The sequence below is a fragment of the Vipera ursinii genome, assembly GCF_947247035.1.
Source record: "Vipera ursinii genome assembly, chromosome: 4".
Taxonomy (NCBI): Eukaryota; Metazoa; Chordata; class Lepidosauria; order Squamata; family Viperidae; genus Vipera; species Vipera ursinii.
Window position 1 is genome coordinate 92,808,722 of NC_139514.1, and position 26,962 is coordinate 92,835,683.

The 26,962-nt window shown below is 39.8% G+C and overlaps 1 protein-coding gene across 1 annotated transcript in view; it reads left to right on the top strand.

The window, feature by feature from the left end:
* The window catches only part of NALF1 (NALCN channel auxiliary factor 1), a gene marked incomplete at its 5' end in the record, with an annotated part of 472,917 nt that extends 446,658 nt beyond the window's left edge, over positions 1-26,259 (top strand). Inside the window, 2 exons of the mRNA XM_083363139.1 lie at positions 15,446-15,617; positions 25,854-26,259. Coding sequence (XP_083219265.1) covers positions 15,446-15,617; positions 25,854-26,149 — 468 coding nt within the window. The 3' untranslated portion in view covers positions 26,150-26,259. The remainder of the gene's footprint in view (positions 1-15,445; positions 15,618-25,853) is intronic.
* Positions 26,260-26,962: the final 703 nt, after the last annotated feature.

Here is a 26,962-nt window from a genome sequence, read left to right on the forward strand (position 1 = left end):
TTAGCAATAGCCTTCATTCTATGTATATGCCTGCTTATTAGGGCTTTCACCCCCCCCCCCAAGCGGCATTATTACAAAGTCAGCTTATTGCCCCCAACAATCTGGGTCCTCATTTTACCTACCTCGGAAGGATGGAAGGCTGAGTCAACCTTGAGCCTGGTGGGACTCGAACCTGCACTAATTGCAGGCAGCTGGTGTTACTTAAGGAGGCATTAGCCCACTGCTCCACCAAGGATTTTTGTCCCATTTTACAACTTTTCTTGTCACAGTTGTTAAGTGATTTACTGCAGTGCAGTTGTTAAGTGAATCTGGCTTTCCCATTGACTTTGCTTGTCAGAAGTTCACAAAACGGGATCACGGGATCCCAAGGCACTGCAACCATCATAACTATTAATCAGTTGCCAAGCCTCTGAATTTTGGTCACATGTCCATAGGGATGTTGTAATGGTCATAAATGTGAAAAAATAGTCATGTCACTTTTTCCAGTGCTGTTGTAACTTTAGGCAGTCATTAAATGAACTGTTGTAAGTCAAGGTCTACCTGTATTTGGAAGTAGGTAGTGAAAACATGTTTATGGGCATTGAAATTAATCACCTCATTAGAGAACATATGTGAATAAAAAGCTTGCCATTGCTCTTTTTCTTACTGTCTCCACATAACTGATAGGATTGCTATAGCATAATCATAAGCCCATCCAATGTTGACCCCATGCCAGGAATGATTCCATTGCTACCTGCAGCCAGGAGATGCATTGGATTTATAGCTCTTTCCTGGATAGGGATTCTTTCCATTCATGCCCTGGTCATCTCCCATTTGGACTATTGCAATGTGCTCAGGTGGGGCTATCCTTAAAAAGTATTCATAAGCTTCAGCTGGTACAGAATGCAGCCACACAAGCAATCTTAGGCATCCCAAGGACAGTAAATGTAACACGTCAGTTACTAAAGTGGAAGTACTTAGCCTGTCCCTTGGGAAATTATTGCAGAGGTACAAAGCATTTTAAGAATTCATTCTGTTCTAGAATATTTATCACAAAATTAACAATTCTTTTGGCTTTCCTCAGATGGGCAGTGTCATTCCTGCAAAGAAAGAAGGAAATTCATCCTTACAAAATAAGCTGTGCTTAGACACACATTAGTCTCAGCTTCCAGTATGTTTCTGCTACATATAAGGCATCTTTGTCTTGTTCAGATCCCACATATTGATCATTTATGACTTTTATTTTCATTGATATATACCAAATCTTGCTGTTTTAACTGTGATGCAGACTTTTCTCCCCTCAAGAAATACCATATGTTTTATTTTCCAATTGCACTTTTATTACTTTTTTTACTCTTCCCCCCCCCCCAAATCCTGTTTTAAAAAGTCTGTCAGATTTCTTTGCCGTGCAGTTCCTTAAAATGGATTTTCTACAACTGTTAATGACTTGAATCAAACCCGTAGATGGTACCATCATAGTTTGGATAGGCAACAATTTCACATTAGAGACCAAAATTCAATGTGAATTCTCTGAAAGCCTCTTTCTATCCTCGTAGTTTGACTTACAGTGCCTTGTACAACCTTGCCTTGTCATGTTTTAACAACTATAAATAGAGAAGAGAGGCAGATAAAAGGAAGAGGAAACATGAAAGAAGTCTTATGCTCTGTATTTAGAGTGTCTTTGAATTGTCCCTTGTAGAGTCAGTATGACATGAAGTCAACATAACACTCCTTCTGGTTTGTATTTAAGAATTGATATTTAGGAAGGGTTAGCATCATTGGTTAAAAGTAAATTGTAAGAACGTATCACAGGACATTCATCAGGGAGAAAGTCTTAAACAACAAGAGCATTGATGCTCACATTCTCTAGGATGATTGAATATTTTCTTCTTATAAATACAGGTGGTCTTTGGCTTACAAATGGGCACTTAGCAACCTTTCAAAGTCAGAACCTACCTGACAAAGAGAACTTACAATTCAGATGTGAAGTTCTGACCTTGTTCACTTTTCTCCAATTTGGACGCTCAGTAACTGCTTGCAGCATCCCATTGTCCTTTGAGCACATTTTACAACAATTTATTACTTTGAGAACATAAAATGTACTTTTTGTATATTATAAATATTACACAGAAAAATTAACGTATCTTTATGTTTTTAAAGTTGATTGTGCTTTATGAACAATGTGGCAAATTGATCAATTGTTTAAAATGATATTATTATATCATTTTCTAGGCTTTTTTTCTTTAGGAACACTATTAATGTTAATGTTGCATTATATTGCTATTATATTCTGTTTGATATAATACGATTGTATTGAAGTAACTATCAACTCAAAAAGGAATATATGCAAAATATTACTACATAGTTTTTATTATTTGGGTATTATGATAAGCTTAATAATTGAAAGTAGAAATCAGGATCCCACAAAACACAGTTTAAAAGCTGGCTTTAAGGACCATTTAAAGGAAAAACTTTAATAAATAACAAAATAACAAAGAAACAACAGGTGTAGATATTCAGCAACCCTTTATCGTGCTATGCTTTGTGCTATGATATTTATTTGACAGGAAGCTCAGTTTTATTTGATCTTACATGAGGAGAAACAAAATGGTTCCTGAAAAGTTTAGATGTCTCTGAAGATTAGTCAAGATTAGCAGATCCTCAGGAGCAGATGGGCCCTGTCTGGTTAGTTTAATCCTGTATCTAACATGTAAACAACATTTTGCTCTCTTTTGTTCCTTCGATTTTCAGTTTTATTTCCCCTCCTTCTCTTCCTCCTCATTTTATATCTGCTTTTTTCTTTCCTCCCAGCTCAGTCCCTATCCCTTACCCATCTCCATCCAGTTGTGAATTTCTCCCTTTAAACTCCATTCTTTACACCCTTGTGTGATGCACAAATATAACTTCTCTTTGCTACTTTGCTATTTAACAATCATGACTCTTTTCAAATGGCAAAAGGGGCAGAAAAAAGATACCACTAGTCCAGGGGTCAGCAACCTGAAACAGTGAAAGAGCCACTCGGAACCGGTTCCCTCACAAAAGGAAAAACTGGGAGCCGCAAAAAATGTGCGCGCATGTGTGTACATGCGCATATGCGCAGAACAGGGTTTGACTGAAGAGTGGAGCCAAGGCGAGATATGCACCTACTCTGCATATTTGAATTGATTGGTTGAACTTTTTTAGTCCCACTTTTTTTTTTTGGACTGCATATGGCAGAGGACTGGGAGCCACAGGAGACGGCTGAAAGAGCCACATGAGGCTCCGGAGCCGCGGGTTGCAGACCTGTGCACTAGTGTAATGAATCCCTAAATTAAAATAAGATCTTAAAACTTTGTTCTTTTTAAAAACTAAATTAGATTCTTTAATATATAGCAAAGATCATGTTTATGCAAGAAATGCTTGTGGAGAATTTCTTCTGAAATACTTTTGTAACATTCACAGTCCTAGTTGGTATGTGTGAGGGAGTGAATTCAAATTCATGGACAAAGACATGAATCCATGTACATATAGCATATGCACACATCCATTGGGAAGGACAAATCACTAGGATTGTTTTGGTTTAAACTGACAACTTGAGTTTGAGTAAATAGGAAGCTGAACATTGCTCGGGACTGGAAGAACCAGTCTGATGTAATGTTTAAAGGCACTGGGGTAGAAGTGGAAGATTGTGAATTATAAACGTTGCACTGGACACAAAGCCAACTTGGAGTCATTGGGCCAGACTTAAGTACTTGCATCAGACCTTGTGACAGAAGTATGTAATTGCAACTTTTGTGTGATGATACCCTTTGTCAGGTATCATTTTGCCATCACCATAGATTAATGTAGGTTTCCAAAGCTTTTGATTTATATTTCCGTGTTAACTGTACTAACATGGCTAATAATCTTGTGTTCTTATTCTCATAACATGAGTGAATAATAACATGAGAGATAGTTAAGTTAACGTCTTGTCCTTTGATTTTGTTTTGATTTAATAATGGAGTGTGTTTACTGAATATTTTGATTCATTTTGTAATATTTTGTAATAAAGTATTTTTTTAAAATATATTTTATTATTTTTTTGCAATGACAATCTTAAATGCTTTGTGAACAGTGTGTTGTCTGGATTCATTTACTCAAAACAATCAATAACAATTATTTTCTCAAATTGATCAATAGGTTGGTTGGTAATATATTTATTGATCCTTTCTTCTTCCAATAATAATCTCCATTTGTCTACATTAAATATATAATTCTTAATATTTTCAATACATACCAAGTTGAATATAAACATTTTTTGTATTTATGCATATGATAACATCAACATAATTATTAATTCATTATATGTTTTGTTTTCAACTTTTTAAAGCTTAGTTTCCCCTCAGTATTCAGACCACTCTTATCAGTCATACTTTTCTCAAAATTTATTACCTTTAAATATCCAAACTTTTCATTTAAATACACCATCTCCATGTTTTAACATTTTATATATTCTAGAAATATATACCACTTATATATCTTATTTCTCTTACTATAGGGACTCTTTACAAATTTTATCTATTCTTTTGGCCATATTCCAACAATATTTAACACTACACCATTTAATAATCTTAATTTAGGGCCTCTTTATATCCAAACTATACACACACACACACACACACACACACACGGGTTTAGTTATATAATATTCCCGCTGATATGTTGAATCATGTTTCTTGACTCCAATTTTAGTCTTCTTCTTTTGCCATGTTGCTTTCCAAGTCAGTAAGTTTAGCTTGCCAGGTTGTATTTTTGTGAGTGTTGCTGGGGACAAAAAAAACAAACATGTCAAGTCAAGTATCATTTTTTTTGTCTCCCACATTGTGATGATTCTTCTGACAGTTCTTTAATCCATTTTATTAGTTTTTCTTTTTTATCCTCAAATTTGTTTTGAAATCCTGGAGGATAAAGCATATTTTTTGTCTTCTTTATTACGTTGAAGTTTTGCAGATTTTTTTGTTTATATTAAATTGTAGTTTTCTTCATCCGTAGCTTTTCTATTTAAGTCACTTTCATTTATTTTATGTTCTGTTGTCTGATTTATTTGTTCATTCTTTGTTGTCATTTTTGAGTGTTATTCAATTGTAGATTTAAGTTAGAGATATGTTCATTTATATTGTCAGGTTTATTTCTAATCTCATCTTGGTTTGAAACAATTATCATTTGAATCTGTTGCTGCATTGTGTATATTTTCTCCTGGGATGTATTTGTTTTGTCTTGAGTCATTGTTCCTGCAGATCTTTGAAACTCCAAACTGGGGTCTTCAGGAGAAGGTGTTCAGTATAGTTTTCTATGACTTTTAGATAGGTATATAACGTCCATTTTATCTCTCCCCTTTAAGTAATTTTTCATCAGTGTCATAGTCTTTTAATTGGCTTTATCAAGCCAGCCCATCTTAAGTTCCAAACAGCCAAGTCTTACATAATTCTTATCTTTATATAATAGTTTTATACTCCAATACATTTCCAATTGTCCAGGCACCACTGAAAACAATATTTTATAACAGTTTTTCTTTTCAGGGGTCTTGTAATTATCAACCAGTCAGGATTCAATCCAAAGTATTTAACCATCTAAAAGTTTTCTAGTAATTTCTCCTTTAGAAGATTAGCCAAAGGCCAAGATTTTTTCTCTCTCTGCAAACAGTTCTTAAGTTTAGACATGCAGTTCAGTATGTTTGTAATTCTAGAAGGTCAGCAGTTTCTAAACACATGTAGTTTCACTCCATAAGAGATAACTTGGTGCTTTGTTCCCAGCTGTTTCTTGGGGATCTTTTCCAGGACATTAGGTATAAAATAGGAGAGAGAAGATCAAATTCCTGACCCAGTTTCAAGCATGCTGTTCACTGTTGTGCTAGTTAGTGCCTTTGGACTTTGGCTGCTAGTAGCTTGGGATGGTCAGTGAAGTGTGGCCAGCCTTTCTCCTGTCAGGTTAGAAGGATTTTCCTGAATTGAACAGAATGACTGCTGTCATTCCAGAATCACTGGGGCACCTTTCTTTTCTTTGACGCCTCTCCAGGGTGACTTACACCCATTTTTAGGGTGCCCTGGCAGGATGAAATTAGCCACGGGGGTGCGGAGATCTGTAATCCTGCAACTGGGCGCTACTGTGCAAAACTGGAAGTCCTATAATAAAGTATTACCTTAAGGGAAAAATGTTTCAAGTGAAGTTATAAATGTACTGTTATTTGAAACAATCCTAATGCACAGTGGGGCCAACTTCAAGTGTTGGGGGTCACAACTCCAAACCAGTGTGACCAGAGTCCATGTGTCGCAATAGCCTTGCCTGGGCTGCTCGACGCCCTCTCAGGGTTGGCGGTGGAGTTCCCCAGGCTTATAGTTCTGGGTGACTTCAACCTACCTGCCCTGGGAGGGTCGTCGGAGTTAGCTCGGGAGTTCATGGCTTCCATGATGGCCATGGACCTGACCCAAGTAATTCATGGCCTGACTCATGTGGGGGGTCACACTCTCGACCTGGTGTTTTTATCTAGACAGTGGTTGGATGATCTGGGAGGGGGTTTGCCAGCTATTGTCCCCCTATCATGGTCCGATCTCCTGCGACTGGTCTTCCGTTATGCTACCCCCCGCTGCTGGGCTGCGGAACCGACCAGATGGTTCCGCCCCAGGTGCCTAATGGATCCAGAATGGTTCCAGATGGCATTTGGGTCTATACCCATCGCCCTCACTCACAACCCGGCCAGTGCCTTGGTGGATGCCTGGAAGAGGGCAGCCACCGAAGCACTCGACCGTGTTGTACCCTTGCGACTCCTGACTTGGCGCAGATCCCGCTGGGCTCCATGGTTTTCTGTGGAGCTCTGGGTGATGAAGCATCGGAGACGGGGTCTAGAGAGCGGTTGGAAGTCCAGCCGATTCGAATCTGACTGATTGCAGCTAAGAACCTGTATAAGGTCTTATCTTGCGGCGATGAGGACGGCGAAGGCTAACTACTTCGCTGCCCTCATTGTGTCCGCAGATAATCGCCCGGCCGCCCTGTTTAGGGTAACTCTCTCACTTCTTAACCAGGAGGTGAGGGAGGACCCCTTACAGGGACGGGCCGAGGAGTTTAGTCATCGTCTGACGGACAAAATCGCTCAGATCTGGCTTAGACTCTGACTGGGCGGAGTCTGACGTGGAGGAATCGGACGGTCTTGAGCATGTTATCTGGATTGAGTTTGATCCTGTTTCCCCTGATGATGTGGACAGGATTATGGGGAGGCTGAGCTCCACCACCTGTTTGTTGGACCCGTGCCCCTCCTGGCTGGTTTATGCGGCTCGGGAGGAGACATGAGGCTGGTTCCAGGCAGTAATAACTGCTTCCTTGAAGGAGGGTATCTTCCCCACCGCCTTGAAGGAGGCGGTGGTGAGACCCCTCCTCAAGAAGCCTGCCCTAGACCCAGCTGTTTTAAATAACTATCATCCGGTCTCCAACCTTTGCTTTCTGGCGAAGGTTGTTGAGAGTGTGGTGGCGCATCAGCTTCCTCTGTTCCTGGAGGAAACTGATTATCTGGACCTGTACCAATCGGGTTTCAGGCCCGGTCACAGCACGGGGACAGCATTGATCGCACTGGTGAATGATCTCTGGCGGGCTCAGGACAGGGCTTGTTTCTCTGTCCTAGTCCTATTAGACCTCTCAGCGGCTTTTAATACCATCGACCATGGTATCCTATTGCGGTGTCTCAGGGGGTTGGGAGTGGGAGGCATCGTTTTATGGTGGTTCTCCTCCTATCTCCTGGGCCGCTTGCAGTTGGTGTTGACGGGAGGGCAGAGATCTGCCCCGAGGCCTCTCGTTTGTGGAGTTCCTCAGGGGTCGGTTCTCTCTCCCCTCCTGTTCAACATCTATATGAAGCCGCTGGGCGAGATCATTCGTGGTTTCGGGGTGGGGTATCATCAGTATGCTGATGATACCCAACTTTTTTCTCCACCCCGAACCAACCCAGTGATGCCCTCGCCGTGATGTCCCGTTGCCTGGAGGCGGTCCAGGTCTGGATGGGGAGAAACAGGCTTCGTCTCAATCCTGCCATGACTGAGTGGCTACGCATACCGGCATCTCGGGTTAACCAGACTATTTCATCTTTAACGATGGGGGGTGAGGTGTTACTCCCCATTGATAGGGCTCGCAACTTGGGTGTCCTCCTGGATTCACGGCTCAATTTTGAAGATCACGTAGGATCCGTGACCAGAGGGGCTTTTGCCCAGGTTTGTCTGGTGCGCCAGTTGCGACCCTATCTGGACCGAGATGCCCTACGCACAGTCACCCATGCGCTCGTGACCTTCCGGTTAGACTACTGCAACGCTCTCTATATGGGGCTGCCCTTGAGGACCACTCGGAGGCTTCAGCTGGCACAAATGCTGCCGCGCGAGTTGTGATGGGGGTTTCCCGATACTCCCATGTAACACCTCTACTCCGCAAGCTGCATTGGCTTCCGGTTGCCCTCCGGGTGAGATTCAAGGTGCTGGTGATGACCTATAAAGCCCTAAATGGCTTGGGTCCGAGATATTTGAGGGAACACCTGCTGCTGGCATCAAGTTCCCTTCGTCCTGTGCGCTCCCACATGGAGGGCCTTTCAGGGTGCTGCCGGTAAAAGACTGCCGGCGGATAACACCCAGGGGGAGGGCCTTCTCAGTGGGTGTGCCTGCCCTTTGGAACCAGCTGCCCGTGGAGCTTAGGACTGCCCCCGACCTTTGGTCATTCTGCCGGGACCTGAAGACTTGGCTCTTTGAGCTTTCCGGCCCAGGCTGAGAGTTTTTAATTGTGGTTTTATATTTTTCAGGGATCAAATTTAATTATTTTTAACTGTTTTTAACTTTTGTATTGTATTGACGTTTTTAAATACTTTGTAAACCACCCTGAGTCCTACGGGAAAAGGGCGGTATATAAATTCAATAAACTTAAACTTAAACTTAGTTCAATATTCTGCAGATTGCAAAGCCAAGATACATACTGACGGTATCTACTGAGGAAGGTTGACTGAGGCCATAACAAAACAGGGCAATAAACACAATAAGCTTATGTTGCCAATTAAATTTGGACAAATGCAACAGCTATTCTTTAGTCTGAACCAATTAGATGGCTGTCAACATCACCAGGAAACATGTCAGCACATGAGAAATTAAGAGAACTGATTGCTTAAAAGAAAAGCATTAATACCTCAAAACTTGAGCTAAACATGGTATTTTTGCATTAGAACAATGAAACCTCTAAAATATTTATGAGTTCTTCATTATTCTAAAATGGCAATTTAAAGAAAAACTTGGAATTGCAATAACAATCATGGAAGTTCTGAATTATGGGTGTGCATTGGATTTAATCAACCCAAGTTCCTAAAGAAGATCAAGGTGACACAAAACAGGTTTTCCTGGGGTAACTGAATGGGTTAATTCTGAATCTGAATGCCAATAAATCACGATTCTCACAACATTATCAGGGGTGAAAGCTGTGCAAAAACAAAGCAAAATAGCAAATTGATCGGGTGTTGTTTGACTGATCTTTTTGTAGTATCTCAGTTACTAAAGTAACTCTACATGGCTTATGCATTACAGATTATGTCGTGAGATGTACTCATAAAATATTTTTCTAGCTGTTTATTTTTAATTCCTTAATAACTGACCATTTCTTTTCTTCCATTCTTTTTTCTTTCTTCCTGTTTTGTCTCATTCCCAATATATTTCTATATTTTTTTTGCAAAACAAAATTTGTCTTTTAAAAAATAAATTCACTACTAATTTATCTGTCTGATTATAATGTATTAATGATTATGTTGTTCTTTACTGTGATTTTTGATCATTTGAATGACTCTGTATGTCATAATGTGTGTGCCTAATATTGTTATGTATCTTCTTATAATTATTATGCCAATGTTGCATAGGGAACAACTGAGACAGCAAGCTAAGAGTAATCCATAATTCTATAAATCTGGCAGGTAACTTCCCCCTGAAATTAAGGTTAGCTCCATCCCTTCTAATATTTTGAAGGCCCTCAAGAACTGGTTATGCTGCCAGATCTAGGGCTAGAGAATTGGCTACATTGCTGAGGGGGGCATTTTTATCTTCCCTTTTCCAGTGTTAGTATTTTTGTTTTTATGTTATTTATCATTGTGGCTTTTATATTTTTACTAAATTAAATTCTAGCATATACTACTGATAAATGTTATGGTCATGTTTTTTTAACCACTGTAAGATAATGAGATATCTGAAACTAAATTGCATGTAAAGACCCAAATCCGAAAGACATACGTACTGTATGTATATCTGATGCCATCTGAGATTGACATCAATTGGAAATTGCCAGATTTAGGGATGTCTACATGGTGTGGTCAGAAAAATTCACGCTAGCATGATCAAAGGTCCACCTTTTTGTTACGTGTATACCTGCACATGAGCATTGTGCTTTCTGACCCCACCAACTGAATCTAGAAACTATCAAGAAAAACCCAGGCAAATCTATGAAAACTCAGTAATTGTAAACTGTAATAAGAAAGTAAAAAACCTGGTATGTTTATTAGTTAGGAGCATAAAGGGAAAATTGCCAAAAGGTACAGTCTAACACATTAAAAGACATCAGGTTGGAGAAAGCTAGAATAGTTCAGAATAGAAATTTAATATATCAAAGTGAAAAAGAACAAGTAATAATATCACAATTATGAGAATTACCAGGTGAAATTACCAGGTGCATTAAGGAAATCCAGTTTCTCTTTAGATGACACTGAAATAAGTAGTATCTGCTCAGCAATGACAATACATTTCAGTAAGAATTTCATATAGTAGAAGTAAAAAAAGAAACCCTACATTGAGAAGATGGCAGCTATTTGCTTGTGGAATTTCTAAATCATTTAGCATTTACTTTGTTACTATTTGCTATGATGGAGGCCAATTTAACAGGAACAGCCTATTTCATATTTGTATTTTATCTACAGGATAAAATAAGAAGTAAGATTAAAGGAACGTATGGCAATTAAAGCCATTTAATATTTTAAAAGAAGAAAGAATAGTGCGGACTTGGTTTCAGTATGGGCAGTTACAAGCTAGATGGAAGGAAGATCAGGTATTTCGACAACTGATGAAAATTTGGTTAAACAAATAAGAGTTCAAAGTCCAGTGCATATAAGGAGGTTATATAATGCACTGATAGAAATAGATTCAGAAACGGAACTTGTTAAAGATTGCATGATAAAATGGGCCCAGAATTTTCAGGAGCCCATAACGATGGATATCTGGGAAAAGATATGGGTCAGAAATGTGAAATTTACACAGGCACAAAATTTAAGAGAGAATTTTTATAAAATGTTTTATAGATGGCATTTAGATCCTAAAAAATTAGCATGTATGTATCCGAATTATCAGCCTAAATGTTGGAGGTGTGGTTGTGATGATGCAACCTATTATCATATATGGTGGACTTGTAAAAAAGTTAAAGCTTTTTGGATTAAAATTTGGTGAAATAGGCAGAAGATATTTAAGAAAAAGATAAGGTTTTCTGCACAGTTATTTCTGTTGGGCATTATTACAGATTGTACTGTTATAGATACTAAATTGATGTTAAATTTAATTACGGCAGCAAGACTCTTGGTAGCGCAATATTGGAAGAAGGAGGAACTGCCTACTATAGAAGAGTGGACTTTAAAAGTTTCAAACCTGGCGGAAATGGCAAAGATTTCAGCATATTTGAATGAACAATCGCAACAGAGATATATTTTGGAATGGAGAAGATGGATCGATTATATTCAGAATAAATATGGGACTAGAAAGTTTCATTTAGTATATGAATAAGTATTAGTATTATATGATGCATTATTAGTTAGTTATTATTCTTTAGTTATTTAGTTATGTTAAGAGGAGTTAAAGTGTGATAGAATTTCAAGTGTCTTTTTTAGTTGATTAGCATATTTTAGCTTAAATTGGTTAAAGTTTATACCCTGTATTCAGCTCTGGGAAGTCGGGGGGGGAGGGAGGAGAAGTGGGGGGGGGAGAGGGAGGGAGGGAGTTTATGTTTTTAAAATGTATTTTAAAACTTTTTAATAAAAAAAGAAATAAGATTGAAAGCATTGAAAAAAGCAAAAAGAAATAAAATTTGTATAATTAAAAAAAAGATTATTCCAAAAACGAAGCAGTAGAACTTTCACTTTTACAGGTAAATAATTAAAAATAACAGCAACATATAATTTTTCATTAAGCAAATAATTCTAGTGGCAATATTTCCCCTTCAGAATATAATGATTTAAAATCCAAGGGAAAGTCAGAAATCACAGTTTAGAAATATTGTTTTTTAACGGTTGCCTAGCAACTTTGTTACTATCTGTTGCCACTATAAATAAACAGAAGATAGCTCTATAAATTAACTGACAGAAAACTGGAACAGATAAAAATAAAATACATTTAAATGGCACAGAGTTTCTAGGAAATTGCCCTGAAAATTTCAAGCAACTGAATTTTCAACCTTCACTTTTCATCTTCTTCTGTAACTTATTGTCTGATTGAGAAAAGCCACAACTAGAAGGAGAAAAACATGTTCTATAATTGTTCTTTTATAATTCATGGTAGAAGAAACTTGCCTAGAAAAATGCTTAAATTGTTGTTATTCACATGCTAGGAAAGAAGTCCTTTTCCAGACTCTGTTTAAAGGGCCCTTATTCTACTTATTGGGAAGGTGAAGTATTTCATCTTTTAATTAAAGCCTATTTTTTTTTACATTTACAGTTGTCTTTTATCTTTTGTTAGACAAAGTTTTCATTTATTTAATTCTTTGCATTCTGCCATTTAAAATAAAAACAAAGCAGCTTTTCTAAATGTAAAGTATAAGAGCAAATCGCAATCATAGTTCAGCTCATTGCTTGATACAGTCTTTTAGGGGTTCTTGGCCCTTCATAGGTTTCTATGGAAAGGTGCAGTACATAGAAAAGCCAACAGGTGGCTTCTGTCTCACCTTCGTGGGAGAGACAGAATTTAACAAAATATGGAAAATACTCAGATTATGCAAGGATTATTAGGCTGTCACACGGACATATAGATCTGGATTTGTATACATGGACATTAGAATAAAAAGGTATTAGCAGGAAGGTTATAAGTATACTCAACTGAACACAAAGGATTCTTACAGTTTTTTTGCACCGAAGGCAAAAAGTTGCAGCCTTAAATCTAGTACATTGTGAACTTTACAGAAAATTCACCTCCCACCAGCAATTTACCTTGTAATCCATAGGCATGCTGAGAACTATAAAACTTGGTTAGGGCCAGAGTCAGAGTGTAGGATATTCTAAACCTTTAATCAATGCAAACACAATGAATTTCTATAGCATAACCACTATATACAAATTAGTTATTAAAGAGCAGTCTTATATAGCCTTAAGAAATGCTATGACTTGAAATATTGTGAATCAGAATCTTGGATATGAAATGCAATGCCATGTTTATAAGCAACTCTTTATAACCATGTTTGATTTAGATGCTCCAGCAATTAAAATATTATATATTTATGTAGGAGATCTAAACCTGTCCTCTATTCCTTTTAACTGTTTTAGCCTAGACTAGACCTTACTAGGAGGTAACTAGCACCAACTTATGTGAATATTTGTGACTTAACTTTAGCCAGTAAAACTCTTACAGGCAGAGGTAACTGTTTTAGCTATTAAAAGTTTAAGGTTTAAATATTTTCCATGCTCCTTGATAGATTGTGGATTTATTCATTCAAGGAATTATTTGCAGGATACAAGGGCAGAAAAGATGTGTGTCTAAACAATGAGGATTGATGAGAGGCCCCAAGGCAGCAAGCCTGCTTTTTCTTCTCTGCTCTTACCATATAAAATCCTAGCTGCTTCATTTCTTTACTTTCCACTCAGATATTTCCTAGTTAGCTTCACTATGGAGGCCACATTTTAAGGCAGCTTGATTTACAGCTCTCTTAAACTGGAAAAAGAGAAGTGGAAATGTGGGGCTTCAGAAAGGCTGGTCTGGATTGGGATATGTTTTCTGGAAATGATCCCTCCCTCACTACCCTCAGATCATTTGGCAGTCAAACTCAGAGCCTTTTTGGAATCTTTGGCATCTGACTGGCAGGATACTAATTGCCAGAATCCCTTGGAAAACATTAAGAGTCTTATGAAGCATATTTCTCAGAATTTCTAATGCCCAGAAATCTGGTGGGTCAGCCACAGCTTGGTTGCCAGAAACAACCAGTAAATATAGTACTATGGATTTGACTTTCAGAAATGTTTGGCTGCTTTTAGACCAAGGGTGGGTTGTACCATGAAAACCTAGTAGCAATGTTTCTTCTGTGCAATTACTGATGTAATATACAGTAGAGGAGGAGGAGTGTGGAAGAAACTGCATTGGTCCTATGGACACATTATTTTCTGATTAAGGGTTTTTAAATTAAGGTAGTTATTGAGCTACCAAGATGATTGAGAGAGCCTAGGCTAGTCCACTGTTTGGAAATGAAAAAAAAAGGCAGGTGGGGGATGGGAGGGCAATGTGGAAGTAACATGTTTCCTCTAACTGGAACATTCTGTTTCTTTCTCTGCCTCTAATTTGCCTCCTAGAAAAATCTCTCTGGTTTCTTAATTTTGCAAATACTTACATGCCCATGTATAAAAAAGAGCTTTATTAACTCAAGCCATTTTAATAATTTTGGCAAGTTGGTAAAAGTTGAAATTTATTGGGAGGGTTAGCTGATGTGTCTAATTACTTTTTTGTGCGACTGAGAAATAACTGGAATAGAAATCTGAATTATAACACCAACCGTAGAAAAAAGGTAGCAAAAAGGAGCACAGCTAATTCAGATTCCAGTGAAGGAAACGAAGGGCACTGCAATTTGAATTTGACACAGATGGAGACAGGGCTATCAATCGCAAGGCATTGTACCATCTTTTCTTTCATAATCATTTTTTTTGGTGATAAGAAAACAGCCTGAAGACATGGCAGAAAAAACACAAGAAGGTTATAGATGAAAAGCTAGGGCTTAACTTGGCTAATCGGTAAAATTCTGTCAATGAAGTGATTGCACAGTAAAAGCACTCACAGAAAGCTTGGTCTGGGGCAGTATAAGCATCTCTCAGTATCCTGATATGAACCAGCAGTTTTTGGCTGTTGGAATGCTGATAAGCTCTGCTTCGTTTATACCAAACCAGTATATTGATAGAAAGTGCAAGTATTATGAAATGCCAGTGATCTCCTTCCAATGAAGACAGAATATGAATGAGTGCTCCACATGTTACATTCTAAGTCTTGGAATTAATAAGCCAACAGACTAAGTCATGATAGAAGGCATGGAATGTGACTTTCAGGCAAAGGAAGAAAGTGATCTGTTATCTAAAGGATCCCTGCTTTATTTTACTGAAAAGCTTTTAAAGTGTGATAGATAAGAATAGAATGATGAGAACAATTCTACTGGTGCTGCTTTGGCTTGTCAATTAATCCGATTCTTTACTTTTCTTCCTGTCTTTCTTTTTCTTCTCCTTTAGACTGTCTACAAAGCCTGGCTCTGTTCCCAGTATTTTGAAGTCACACAGTCTCATTGCAACAACACAATTCCTTGCAAGCAATACTGTTTGGAGGTTCAGACAAGGTGTCCATTTATATTACCAGACAATGATGATGTCATCTATGGAGGATTATCCAGTTTCATCTGTACAGGTATGGCAAATTTCAGCAGCTCTTTCTAACACCCCTTTCTGGAGTTATTTTCTGAGGGCTACGTATAATTAAGAATTCCTTTCCACTTTCCACTCAAGACCTCCTTTTCCATTATACAGTATATCCCACAAGAATGATGTTGTTGCTCTGTAATCCTCAAGAGCTTTTACTTTTGCCTTCTCTCTTTCCCACTTTCCCTCCTCCTCATCTCCATTTAGGCATGACTCATCTGCCTTAGATACCAATTCACTGTATTTGTTCTCTTTTTATATTACTTCTGGAAGATAATTCCACTTGCATGTTCTCAAGCACTTCCTATTTATGTTACCTGTACAGAATCCCTCCACTTGGACAACATTTTTAAGAGCTTGTTAAAATGAAGTTTCCTGTGCTGTTGATGGAGGCTAAGATGTAAAACTCAGTGTGCAGAATGAAAAAAAGTATGATTCGCTTTCAAAAGAGGTATTTTTGGAATATCACCATGCCCCATTGGTTGCATCATCTATGCAACCAATGCTAGAATCATCTCTGCTTGTAACTGTAGCTTAAAAATACCAGGCAGTTCTACAGAAAATACTTCCTGCGTGAATCTGAGCTTTGCTGTGTTTCTTCCATCCTAAACTGCATACTGTGTACTGGTCCAAGTACATTCACAGAGCTTGCAAATGTGCCAACAAATTGAAATATTGAAAGAACAAAGGGCTGTACTCAAGTATGGAACCTATTTGTGTAGTGGTTAAGGCATCAAGCTAGAAACCGGGATACTGAGTTCTAGTCTCACATTAGGCACAAAGCCGGATGGGTGACTTTGGGCCAGTCCTTCTCTCTCAGCCCTAGGAAGAAGACAATGGAAAATCACTTCTGAAAAATCTTGGCAGAAAGCTGCAGGGGCTAGTTCAAACTGTCACCAAGAGATAACACTGACTTGAACATGCACACATGCATGTGTGTGCACGTACACACACACATAAACACACACACAAATATGGACAACAGAAATTCTAGGTGTTTTTAATACTGCTGGGAGAATAATTAATTATTGAAAATAAAGCATCCATTCACATTCTTGCTTTTGGCATGACTATTAACTTTGATATATGCCTATAATATCATGACAAATTAAATATGAATATGCAGTGCAAATAATTGTTCACTTTTAAAGATCTACAACTGGGATTTTTTTTTTGAGTAGGGAATTTTATATGCTAATACTGCATTTATGGGTCTTCATAAAAGTATTTTAGAATTAACAGGAATATTAAACATTTTGTGGCCTGGGTGTCATGCTTATTTATTTTGGTCTGCCTGGAGAAGCAAGAGGATTATAGCTATAATGCTAGTCAATCCAAGCATTCAACCTTCACCAAGCAAAAGGTCCAAAATGTTCACCCCAGATACTATGGCATCCAGTGGTGGGATTCAGATATGTGAACAACGGGTTCTCTGTGTGGATGCTACTTCCGGAAGTCCATTCTGGGCCTGGGCAACAAAAAATTAGCTACCGGTTCTGCTGAAGTGGTGCGAACCAGCTCAATCCCACCACTGATGGTATCCTGTAGGGGAGTCTCATATAAATGAAATCTAGGAGCACCGGCCCATCCACAGGGGGGGACAAGGGGATCAATGCTAACTCATTTTCAGTGATGCAATTTCCACAACTTACAATTTGTATCATATATCCTGACACAATTACATGATTTCAGAATTTTTGTGATTATGTCATACATATTATACAAACATGTAATATTTTGGCATGATCATGGTTTGCTGACTGGGCAACTGAACAGATAAAGTTAAGAGAAAGACAGAAAGATTGTACTTTAAGTAGCAATGATAAATTAACCTCTTTAAATCTAATGCCATTACAAATTCCATGATCCCCAATACTTGAATGGTTTAGCAGATGGGAATATCATCTAATACATCTGAAAAATATCCTTTGGGAAATGCTATCCTAGTCAATCAATACATTTCTGAGTTGACACATATTGTGAAATAATGCAAAGTCAAATAAAGGATAGAAATCCATAAATAAAAAAGAGCCTCAGTGTTAGGAATTATGCATTTGCAATCTGTAAAACCTCAAAGATGTTATTTTTGTAGTAATTCATAATCCCAACTCACAAATCATATAGCTTGATTGAAGGCAAACTTCACTATCAGAACCTGGGTGACTCTATCAGGAACACTATTTTTCTTGATATTGTTCAAACTAGTGTCTTTGAACAGTACAGCAGCTTCTCTGTTGATAATATCAGAGGGTAGAAATAAATATAACTCAAAACACTGTCCAGATTATACTACTACTTTATTGTTCCAGATACCATTGTCTCCAATAGTTCCAATTTGTGAAAGACTCTAAAACAAGAACTTGAACTTTGAATGATTAGTGAGCTATTACCTTTTCTGATTTTCTACAGGATTAGAACAACAAAATATCTCAAAGAAGCCTCAGATTGTTGTAATGCTCTGCTTGGTAGAAAGAAAACTCTTCTTTTTAATTGGAGAAGGCAAAATCCTAAAGAGGAGAAAATGCACTTGCAGATTCAAAATGCAATATTTTTTCCTTTTACTATTTATTTCTCATACAACAAATCCCTAATAAGATGGTTGTGGATGCCAAGAACCCTGCTTTAATTATTTAAAAATATTTTGTTTTGATGTTAGGCCTTAAACACACAGAAAAAAATATTTGCAATACAGGGTTTAATGTATGTCGACAAAAAGTAACCTACTGTTTTGTATTATTGAAATAAACAATCCCTGATACTGAAAGTTATTTAGGTAAAATGGTCTTTTGTCAGGGAGACAGCTTAATTAAAAGAGCAAGGCAATCCCCCATATGAAAAGTCATTGGCCTTCAGAGATCACTCGAAAGTTCTCAATAACTACAGGGGTTGCTGCTCTGTAGATTGTAGGATTGTACCTGAGATGATAATAGTATTGCACCATTGCTAAATTTTAATGAAAAACTTAATGTTGATGAGTTTCTGAACCTATTGAGGGTGTTTAGCTATAGTAGCCAGGACAATAAAAGCTGGAAAAATGCTTTATGCTATCCAGATGACTCACTAATTTCTGTGTATTTTGTAAAAATGAAAACTGAATGAATAAATGAGTCTTCTCAAGAGTCTTCTCCTTAGCAGTGTCTTCCCAGTAGAAACTCTTCTGCCAAAGAGGAAGTATTGTACAGTTCTTCAGGTCCTACAAAGATTGAACTGCATCAGTTCTGGTTGGCTGCTAGTCTAGTCTGACCACTGACAAGGCTAGAGACTTCTTGCTGCCTTTTGGTGGTCATCTAAAATGTGGTAATCTTAACTGTTTCTCTGCATTGTTAAATCAATCCATCATTCAGCTGATGAAAGTGATCACAACGAGGAAGATGACCTGGAGACTCTTTATCCTATTTACTTAGAGCCTCGAATCTAGAGAATCTAAAAAAAAAGAAGAAGAGAAAGGGACATCAAGCATAGAAATATCAAGCCACAGCCTCTGTCCTGAGATATGTTTGTAGAATCTTGACTTAAAGAGACTCAAATACTATGTTTCTTATTAAAGCTGCTTCCTGAATTTAGACAGCAAACAGCAAAACATAGATGTTACATGTTCCTTAGAGCCAATCAGCATTATTCTGCTTGTAAAAGAACGTACAAAGCGTTGTGGAGATTTCAATTTTATACTTTAAATTCTGGGAAATATTGTGGATTTATTTCGTAGTTTAAAACAGGTGACTGGGGACATCTAGTGGAGAACAGCAAACATTTCATGCATAACAAATTACATCTGAGTTCTGAATGAGAAGCATTCAAGTCACTACTATAATTTCTAAGTAATCAGGATTGACCCTGTTACAAAAGAACCTCTAATATGAATCTGTGACTTGTCAAACAATAAGATAACTACAAAGTGAAGGCTTTTAAAATTGTTTTGTAATAGTATGGTGAGGCAAGAAAGGAAATTGTAAAAATCACAGAATTGGAGTTCATGATCGAGGACAAATTTTTTATCTGATTTAATTTCATTTATCTGATTTCACTAGTTGTTCCTAGTATCCATAAGAAAGTATCATTAGATATTTATGCAGTGGTGGGATTCAAATATGTGAACAACCGGTTCTCTGTGTGGATGCTGCTTCCAGAAGTCCATTCTGGGCCTGGGCAACAAAAAATTAGCTACTAGGTCTGCCGAAGTGATGTGAACTGGCTAAATCTCACCACTTTATTTATGGTTTGGGGGAATATTTATGAATTTCTTCTTTTCATTAAGTCTAAGGTGACAAGCCAGTTGGTCAATTCCTGTTGCAACCAATGGATCAATCCTTAATTGATCTGAAAATGTGGATTTGCACTTGTGGGAAAATGTTAGGAAGAAAATAATAATTTTTGATTGGCAATTTGGGTAGTTTCGGTCCAGGATCTCACAGATGCCAAGCTGGGAATATGTGAATTATTTTATTACAAGGGCTATTATAGGGAGATATGGCTGCAAGAGCTGGAGGACACTGCCATTAGTTAAGGGAGGCAAACTCTGTGAAGAGTGATTGATGAACTAATTTTGTCTCGTGATAATGAGATATTTGGAAGTGAGGCTATAGTTGGTTTTTCATGATATTTCAGGTACATTTTAGATTATGTTGAGACTGTTGATTTATCTAAAAACCTTCTATAATAGTTTGAAAATTAAGACATATGTATTGTAAGTCCCAAATTTATAAATTTTATTTATGACCCGCCTCCTTAAATACTCGTAACCTCGATGATGGGCCCGAGTTTTGGGACCCTGAGAGATGGCTGGGCAGGGGCAGGGGCCGTCAATACAAATTTAATAGAAGGCCTCTGATTACTTTTTTATCGAAATTTTTTATGGGGTTAGGGAGAGGGGTGGGAGATAGGGGTTGTTTGGCTATGGGGGGTGGCCAATCAACCATGGCTCAGGCCAGACTTGGGTCCGACCGCTCGGGGGGAGAGCGGGGTGTGGTTGTCTCCGGGGCTCATGAGCGGGTCGTGGGATTACCGATTCCCACGACGGGGAATGGCAGCAGGTGGATAGACAGAGGGCTGTATCGTTACCGGGAGGGCCGTCTCTGCTATTTGCAAGCGGTGAGGCACTCTGACCCTCTGCTTCTTCCCCGAGGCTCCGGGAGCGAGGATGTGCAGCCTCCTGAGCTCCGGCTGGTGTACCTGAATGCCAGGTCCGTGGTTAACAAAGCTCCCCTCGTTAGGGATTTAGTTGAGGGCGAGCACGCGGACCTGGCTTGCATCACGGAGACTTGGTTGGGCCCAGAGGGTGGGGTCCCTTTGGTTGACCTCTGCCCACCAGGCTTCCGGGTGCTACATCGGCCACGAGCTCATGGTAGGGGTGGGGGTGTGGCGGTGACTATTAGGGAGACCTTATGTCCGCGGGAGACCACCGTTCCTCAGATAGTCGGGTGTGAGTCTCTCTTTGTGAGATTTGGTTCTGGGGCGCAGTTGGGCTTGCTGCTGGTGTACATTTCGACTAGTCGCGCAGCAGCAGCCCTGCCCGAGCTGTTCGATATCCTCTCGGGGTTGGTGGTTTTGGGAGACTTCAATCTACCATCCCTGGGAGGTTCATCTGAGCTAGCTCGGGAGTTCATGGCTTCCATGACGGCCATGGACCTGACACAAGTAATTTCTGAACCAACTCATGATGGAGGCCACACCCTTGACCTGATTTTTTTATCTGGACGGTGGTTGGATGATCTTGGTGGGGGCTCTCCATTTATTATGCCCCTGTCATGGACCGATCATCACCTCCTGCGGATGGTCTTCCGTTTTGCCACCCCCTGCCGTGGGGGTACGGAGCCAATCAGATGGTTCCGCCCCAGACGCTTAATGGATCCTGATAGATTCCAAGCAGCGCTGGGGTCCCCACCTGCCTCCATTGCTCACAACTCGGCGGATGCCTTAGTGGAAGCCTGGGAAAGGGCAGCCACTGAGGCACTTGACCGGGTTGTACCCTTGCGGCCCCTGACCTGGTGCAGATCCCAGCGAGCTCCATGGTTCTCCGGGGAGCTCCGGGAGATGAAGCGTCGGAAACGGGGCCTAGAGAGCTGCTGGAGGTCTAGCCGATCTGAATCCGACCGGTTGCGGTTAAGAACCCATATTAGGTCTTATCTCGCAGCAATGAGGGTGGCGAGGTGTAATTACTTCTCCACCCTCTTTGCGTCCGCAGATAATCGCCTGGCCGCCCTGTTTAGGGTGACTCGCTCCCTTCTTAATCAGGAGGTGAGGGAGGATCCCTTGCAGGGTCGTGCCGAGGAATTTAGTCAACATCTGTCGTATAAAATCGCTCGGATTCGGACTGGTTTGGACTCCAGCTGGGCAGAGTCTGGCGATCAGGACACAGGCGGTCTTGTCGATGTTATCTGGGAGGAGTTTGATTCTGTGACCCTGATGAAGTGGACAGGATTATGGGGAAGCTGAGCTCCACCACATGTTTATTGGATCCGTGCCCTTCCTGGCTGGTTTATGCAGCTAGGGAGAGGACACGAGGCTGGCTCCAGGCGGTCATATCTGCTTCTTTGAGTGAGGGTTATTTCCCCATCGTCTTGAAGGAGGCGGTGGTGAGACCTCTCCTCAAGAAGCCTGCCTTGGACCCAGCTGTATTGAACAACTTTCATCCAGTCTCCAACCTTCGCTTTCTTGCGAAGGTTGTTGAGAGTGTGGTGGCGCATCAGCTCCCTCTGGTCCTGGAGGAAGCGGATTATCTGGACCCTTACCAATCGGTTTTCAGGCCCGGGTACAGCACGGAGACGGCATTGGTCGCTCTGGTGAATGATCTCTGGAGGGCTCGGGATAGGGGACATTCCTCTGTCCTAGTCCTATTAGACCTCTCAGCGGCTTTCGATACCATCGACCATGGTATCTTGCTGCGGCGTCTCAGGGGATTGGGAGTGGGAGGCACAGTTCTTCAGTGGTTCTCCTCCTATCTCCTGGGACGCTCGCAGTCGGTGTTGGCAGGGGGGCAGAGATCGGCCCCTAGGTCTCTCGTTTGTGGAGTTCCTCAGGGGTCGGTTCTCTCGCCTCTCCTGTTCAACATCTACATGAAACCGCTGGGTGAGATCATTCGTGGTTTTGGAGTTGGGTATCATCAATATGCTGATGATACCCAACTTTTTATTTCGACCCCAAACCACCCCAGTGATGCCCTCGCTGTGATGTCCCGTTGCCTGGAGGCGGTTCGGGTCTGGATGGGGAGGAACAGACTTCAACTCAACCCTGACAAGACTGAGTGGCTGTACATTCCGGCATCCCGGGACATTCAAAATGTTCCATCCCTTTCTATGGGGGTGAGCTGTTACCCCCCGTGGATAGGGCTCGCAACTTGGGAGTCCTCCTAGATTCACGACTTACCCTGAAAGATCATGTAGTCGCCGTGACTAGGGGGGCTTTCGCCCAGGTTCGCCTGGTGCGCCAGTTGCGGCCCTATCTGGACCGGGATGCCCTGTGTACGGTCACTCATGCGCTCGTGACCTCTCGCCTAGACTACTGTAATGCTCTCTACATGGGGCTTCCCTTGAAGACCACTCGGAGGCTCCAACTGGTACAGAATGCGGCCGCGAGAGTTGTCTTGGGAGTTTCCCGGTACTCCCATGTTACACCTTTGCTCCGCGAGCTGCATTGGTTGCCAGTTGTCTTCCGGGTGAGGTTCAAGGTCTTGGTTATGATCTTTAAGTCCTTACATGGCATGGGTCCGGGATACCTCGAGGACCACCTGCTGCCGGCGTCAACTCCCCTCCGCCCTGTGCGTGCCCACAGAGAGGGCCTCCTCAGGGTGCCTCCAGTCAGGGAATGTCGACTGGTGGCCCCCAGGGGGAGGGCCTTTTCTGTGGGTGCCCCGGCACTATGGAACCAACTGCCGGTTGAGCTCCGGATGGCATCGGACCTCCGATCCTTCCGTTGCGGGTTGAAAACCCATTTGTTCGAGTTAGCTGGTCTGGCCTGAAGGGGTATTTGGGTTTTTAATTGGTTTTTATTTCACTATTGTTATATTTTAATTTGGGCATGGTTTAATTTTCTTTTAATTTTTGTATACTTATTTATATATGCCCTGTGAACCGCCCTGAGTCCCTTAGGGAGAAGGGCGGTATAGAAATTAAATAAATAAATAAATAAATAAATAAATAAACATGTTGTCTGGGTTTACATATTTAACATTTACTTCTTCAATATAAATCTGGAAAAAAATCCAGATCTTTTCCATATTTTTTTCATTTTCCCCTCATTAGACAATTACAATTCTTGGTACTATTGATATATACAAAATTAGATATATACATTTTCATCATATTTTACTAATATTATACAAATAACAATAATATCAATTCATAACTCAATATCCTGTTTTTCACGCTCTTATTAAAGTTTGATTTTCCATCAATATTTAATCAATATCTTTGTCATTTATGATTTTCTCCATATTATTTATATTTATATAGCTAAAAAAATATTCATACCAATCCTCTTTATTTTCAAATTTCCCGTATCAAAAGAAGAACAAAAAAGGGCTATTTTAATTCTAAATCATATCTTCCATTATAAAAATCTAGTTATATCTAAGGGCCATCCATCATTTTAATCATATTCAGACAGGTATATTAAACAGATAGAGCCCCATCTGATAGAGCAAATCCACTGTTTTTTTTTAATCTGACTCTCGCTTTCTTTCGTTGCCAAGTAGCTTTCCAGGCCAAAGCAAATACATTGCCCAAAATTTTTTATTTCTATTTTTGTGAAAGCTGCTTGGCATGAAGAAGACAATTTAGGTAGAGTATTTTTTGGGGGAAACTCCATCCATCCACATTCCCTAATCATTTCCCCTGCCCGCTCTATGTTCCATTTTCTAGAATCTTCTTCTTTGTCATCAGGTGTATTTTGGAGAAAGGAGTAAGAGGTCTTCTCCTATCTCCTCCATCTCTAGGTCCATTTCTTCTGTTTCATCCTCTGGTTTTTGGTTTATTTGTTCATACTTTGTAGTTATCTGGGAACTTTCCAGTTGTAGCTTCAATTTGGAGATTTGGTCCTTTATATCACCTAGGTTATTTTTAATCTCATTATGGTTTCTTTTTATGTCCTCTTTGTGTGCAACAATTGTTTGATGAATTAGCTGTAGTATGGAGCAAATTTCCTTCTGAAAGGTATTTGTTTTTTCTTGAGGCATCATTCCTTGAAATCCTCTACTGTCACCAGTCTCAGTAAGAGTGGAACAAAGTTTCCTCTAGTTTTCTAGTCTTTATATGTAGCCTTTATAATCCAGTCCTAATGGCAGTATTTTATAGTAATCCTTTGTCTCTAGTATCCTGAAAATTATCAGTCAGGCAAGGTTGTAGTCCACAATGTTCCAAGTGTTCAAAATATTCAAACTCCCTGCAGCCAGACATATTCAAAAGTCAATTTTTTTATTTCTCTCCCACTAGCTCTTGAGATTAAAAGTCCAAGCTCAGTAGGTATTGATAGTCCAAGAATGTCAGGATGATAAATATGCCAAAATATTTTCCTTTATTGCCAGCTGTTCTCCCTTCAGCTGAAAGTCACCAAGTAGCCAGAGTGCTAGTTATAGTGCTAGACTCAAATCCACCACTAGTCCATTTTACTCGTCCATTTTCCACTCTTAAAACAAAGGGTTGATTTCTTATATTTCACCTCAATATTTTTTTTCCAAAGAGAAATCTTAACAGTTATCTCATTACTCAAATTTATCAAAATTGTAGCTTTGTATAACTTTCACTTCAGTATTGTGTATTTCTGTCCTCCATAAAAAAAAATTAAAACGCTGCTTCCGTTCACATCTGGAGGTTTTTAGCTTCTTGGGAGCCTTTCCCAGGAAATTCAGTTGTAAAATAAAAAAGAAAGGATCAATATTCTCACCCAGTTCCAAACATGCTGTTTATGATGTGCTAATTGAAGCTTTTGTTCTTCAGTTGTCAGCAGTTGATGGCTGGGCACAGAGGTGTGGCTGGTCTTTCTCCTGTTGGTTTATTCCTTGGATCAAATGGAAAGACCGTCATCTCTCCATTATCAACAAGGCACCCCTCCTTCTTCATTGTCTTTTTGGGGTGACTTCAGGCCCTTTTCAGGGCCTCCAGCAGGGCGAAATCAGGTGTGGAAGGCAGAGCCCTGCCTTCCTGTGTCTTATCTTACCACAACTCAAAACCAGACATCCCTTTGTTTTCTTTTTTAAAGACTGTTAATATGCTGCTCTTTTTCTCTCCTGCAGGGCTCTATGACAATTACCCAACCAATGCAGAACCAGAATGCTGTGATGTCAGATGGGGACTCTTATCCGATAACCAATCCAAAGGGACTATAAAAACAAGTGACTCAATGATGTGTCACCGGACATCACTCACAGTTTCATCAGCATCAAGACTGTGTAACAGCAGACTCAAACTGTGTGTTCTTGTATTAATTCTCTTACATACAGTACTCACTGTCTCAGCAGCACAGAATTCAACAGAACTGAGCTTTGGAGGCATAACAAATTTTGAAGATAATTCCACCAATGAGGAATAAGAGACCTGATCCATCTCCTCCTAGAGGCACACAGCAGGACCACCCGTACGGCAGTCAGACCCAAAAGACTGGACCTTTTTGCCCTCTGTTCACTCCTCCAAAAGCCTTCTGGGTAAAACTCAACTGACGGGCCACTATCCAAACAAGGACATGTCCTATACAGCTTTTTATTGACTAAAAGGCTGTCTGGTGACTTAAATTTCTCACACCATTTTATACACTGTGTTTTAATGTTTGGGGTTTCTTTTTTTTTGGTTTGTTTTGCACTTGTTAATACAGGATTTTATTTTTCAGACAGTTTCTCAGAGCTAAACTAAGTCTTTTCACTGTCTTATCTATTTCTAGTCATTGTGTGTGTTCATCAAATAGTTTGGTCTTTTATGTCTTGTCAGTTTCTATTAGAAGAAAGAACTGCTGTGGTTCCATGGCAAAAGATTTTTTTAAAAACAAAACAGTGAAAACCAGCCCTCCCCTCCCAGCCCTCCTCTCCATAAAACCAGTTCTCTTTTTCCCATTATATTTTCCCCTGCTTCAATGCCCCAGAGCAAACCATTCCTGCTTGCTTTCCTTTGGTGTAATCACAATGAATGGGTGCGCGGTCCAACACACCTCTTCCACTGTTACACAAATCATCTGACTGGAGAAACCCAAAGTAAGGGAGGGGCGAGGAGGAGAGCACAATTAATGGGTACTCTCCTTGAAAGTGGGATCTGACAATGAAATCTTAATATAAAGAAATCTATAACAAACTGTTGCTCCAAGGTCCATTTTTAAAAATGTCTAGTCCTTTCTCATTGGTCAGTTGAACAGGAG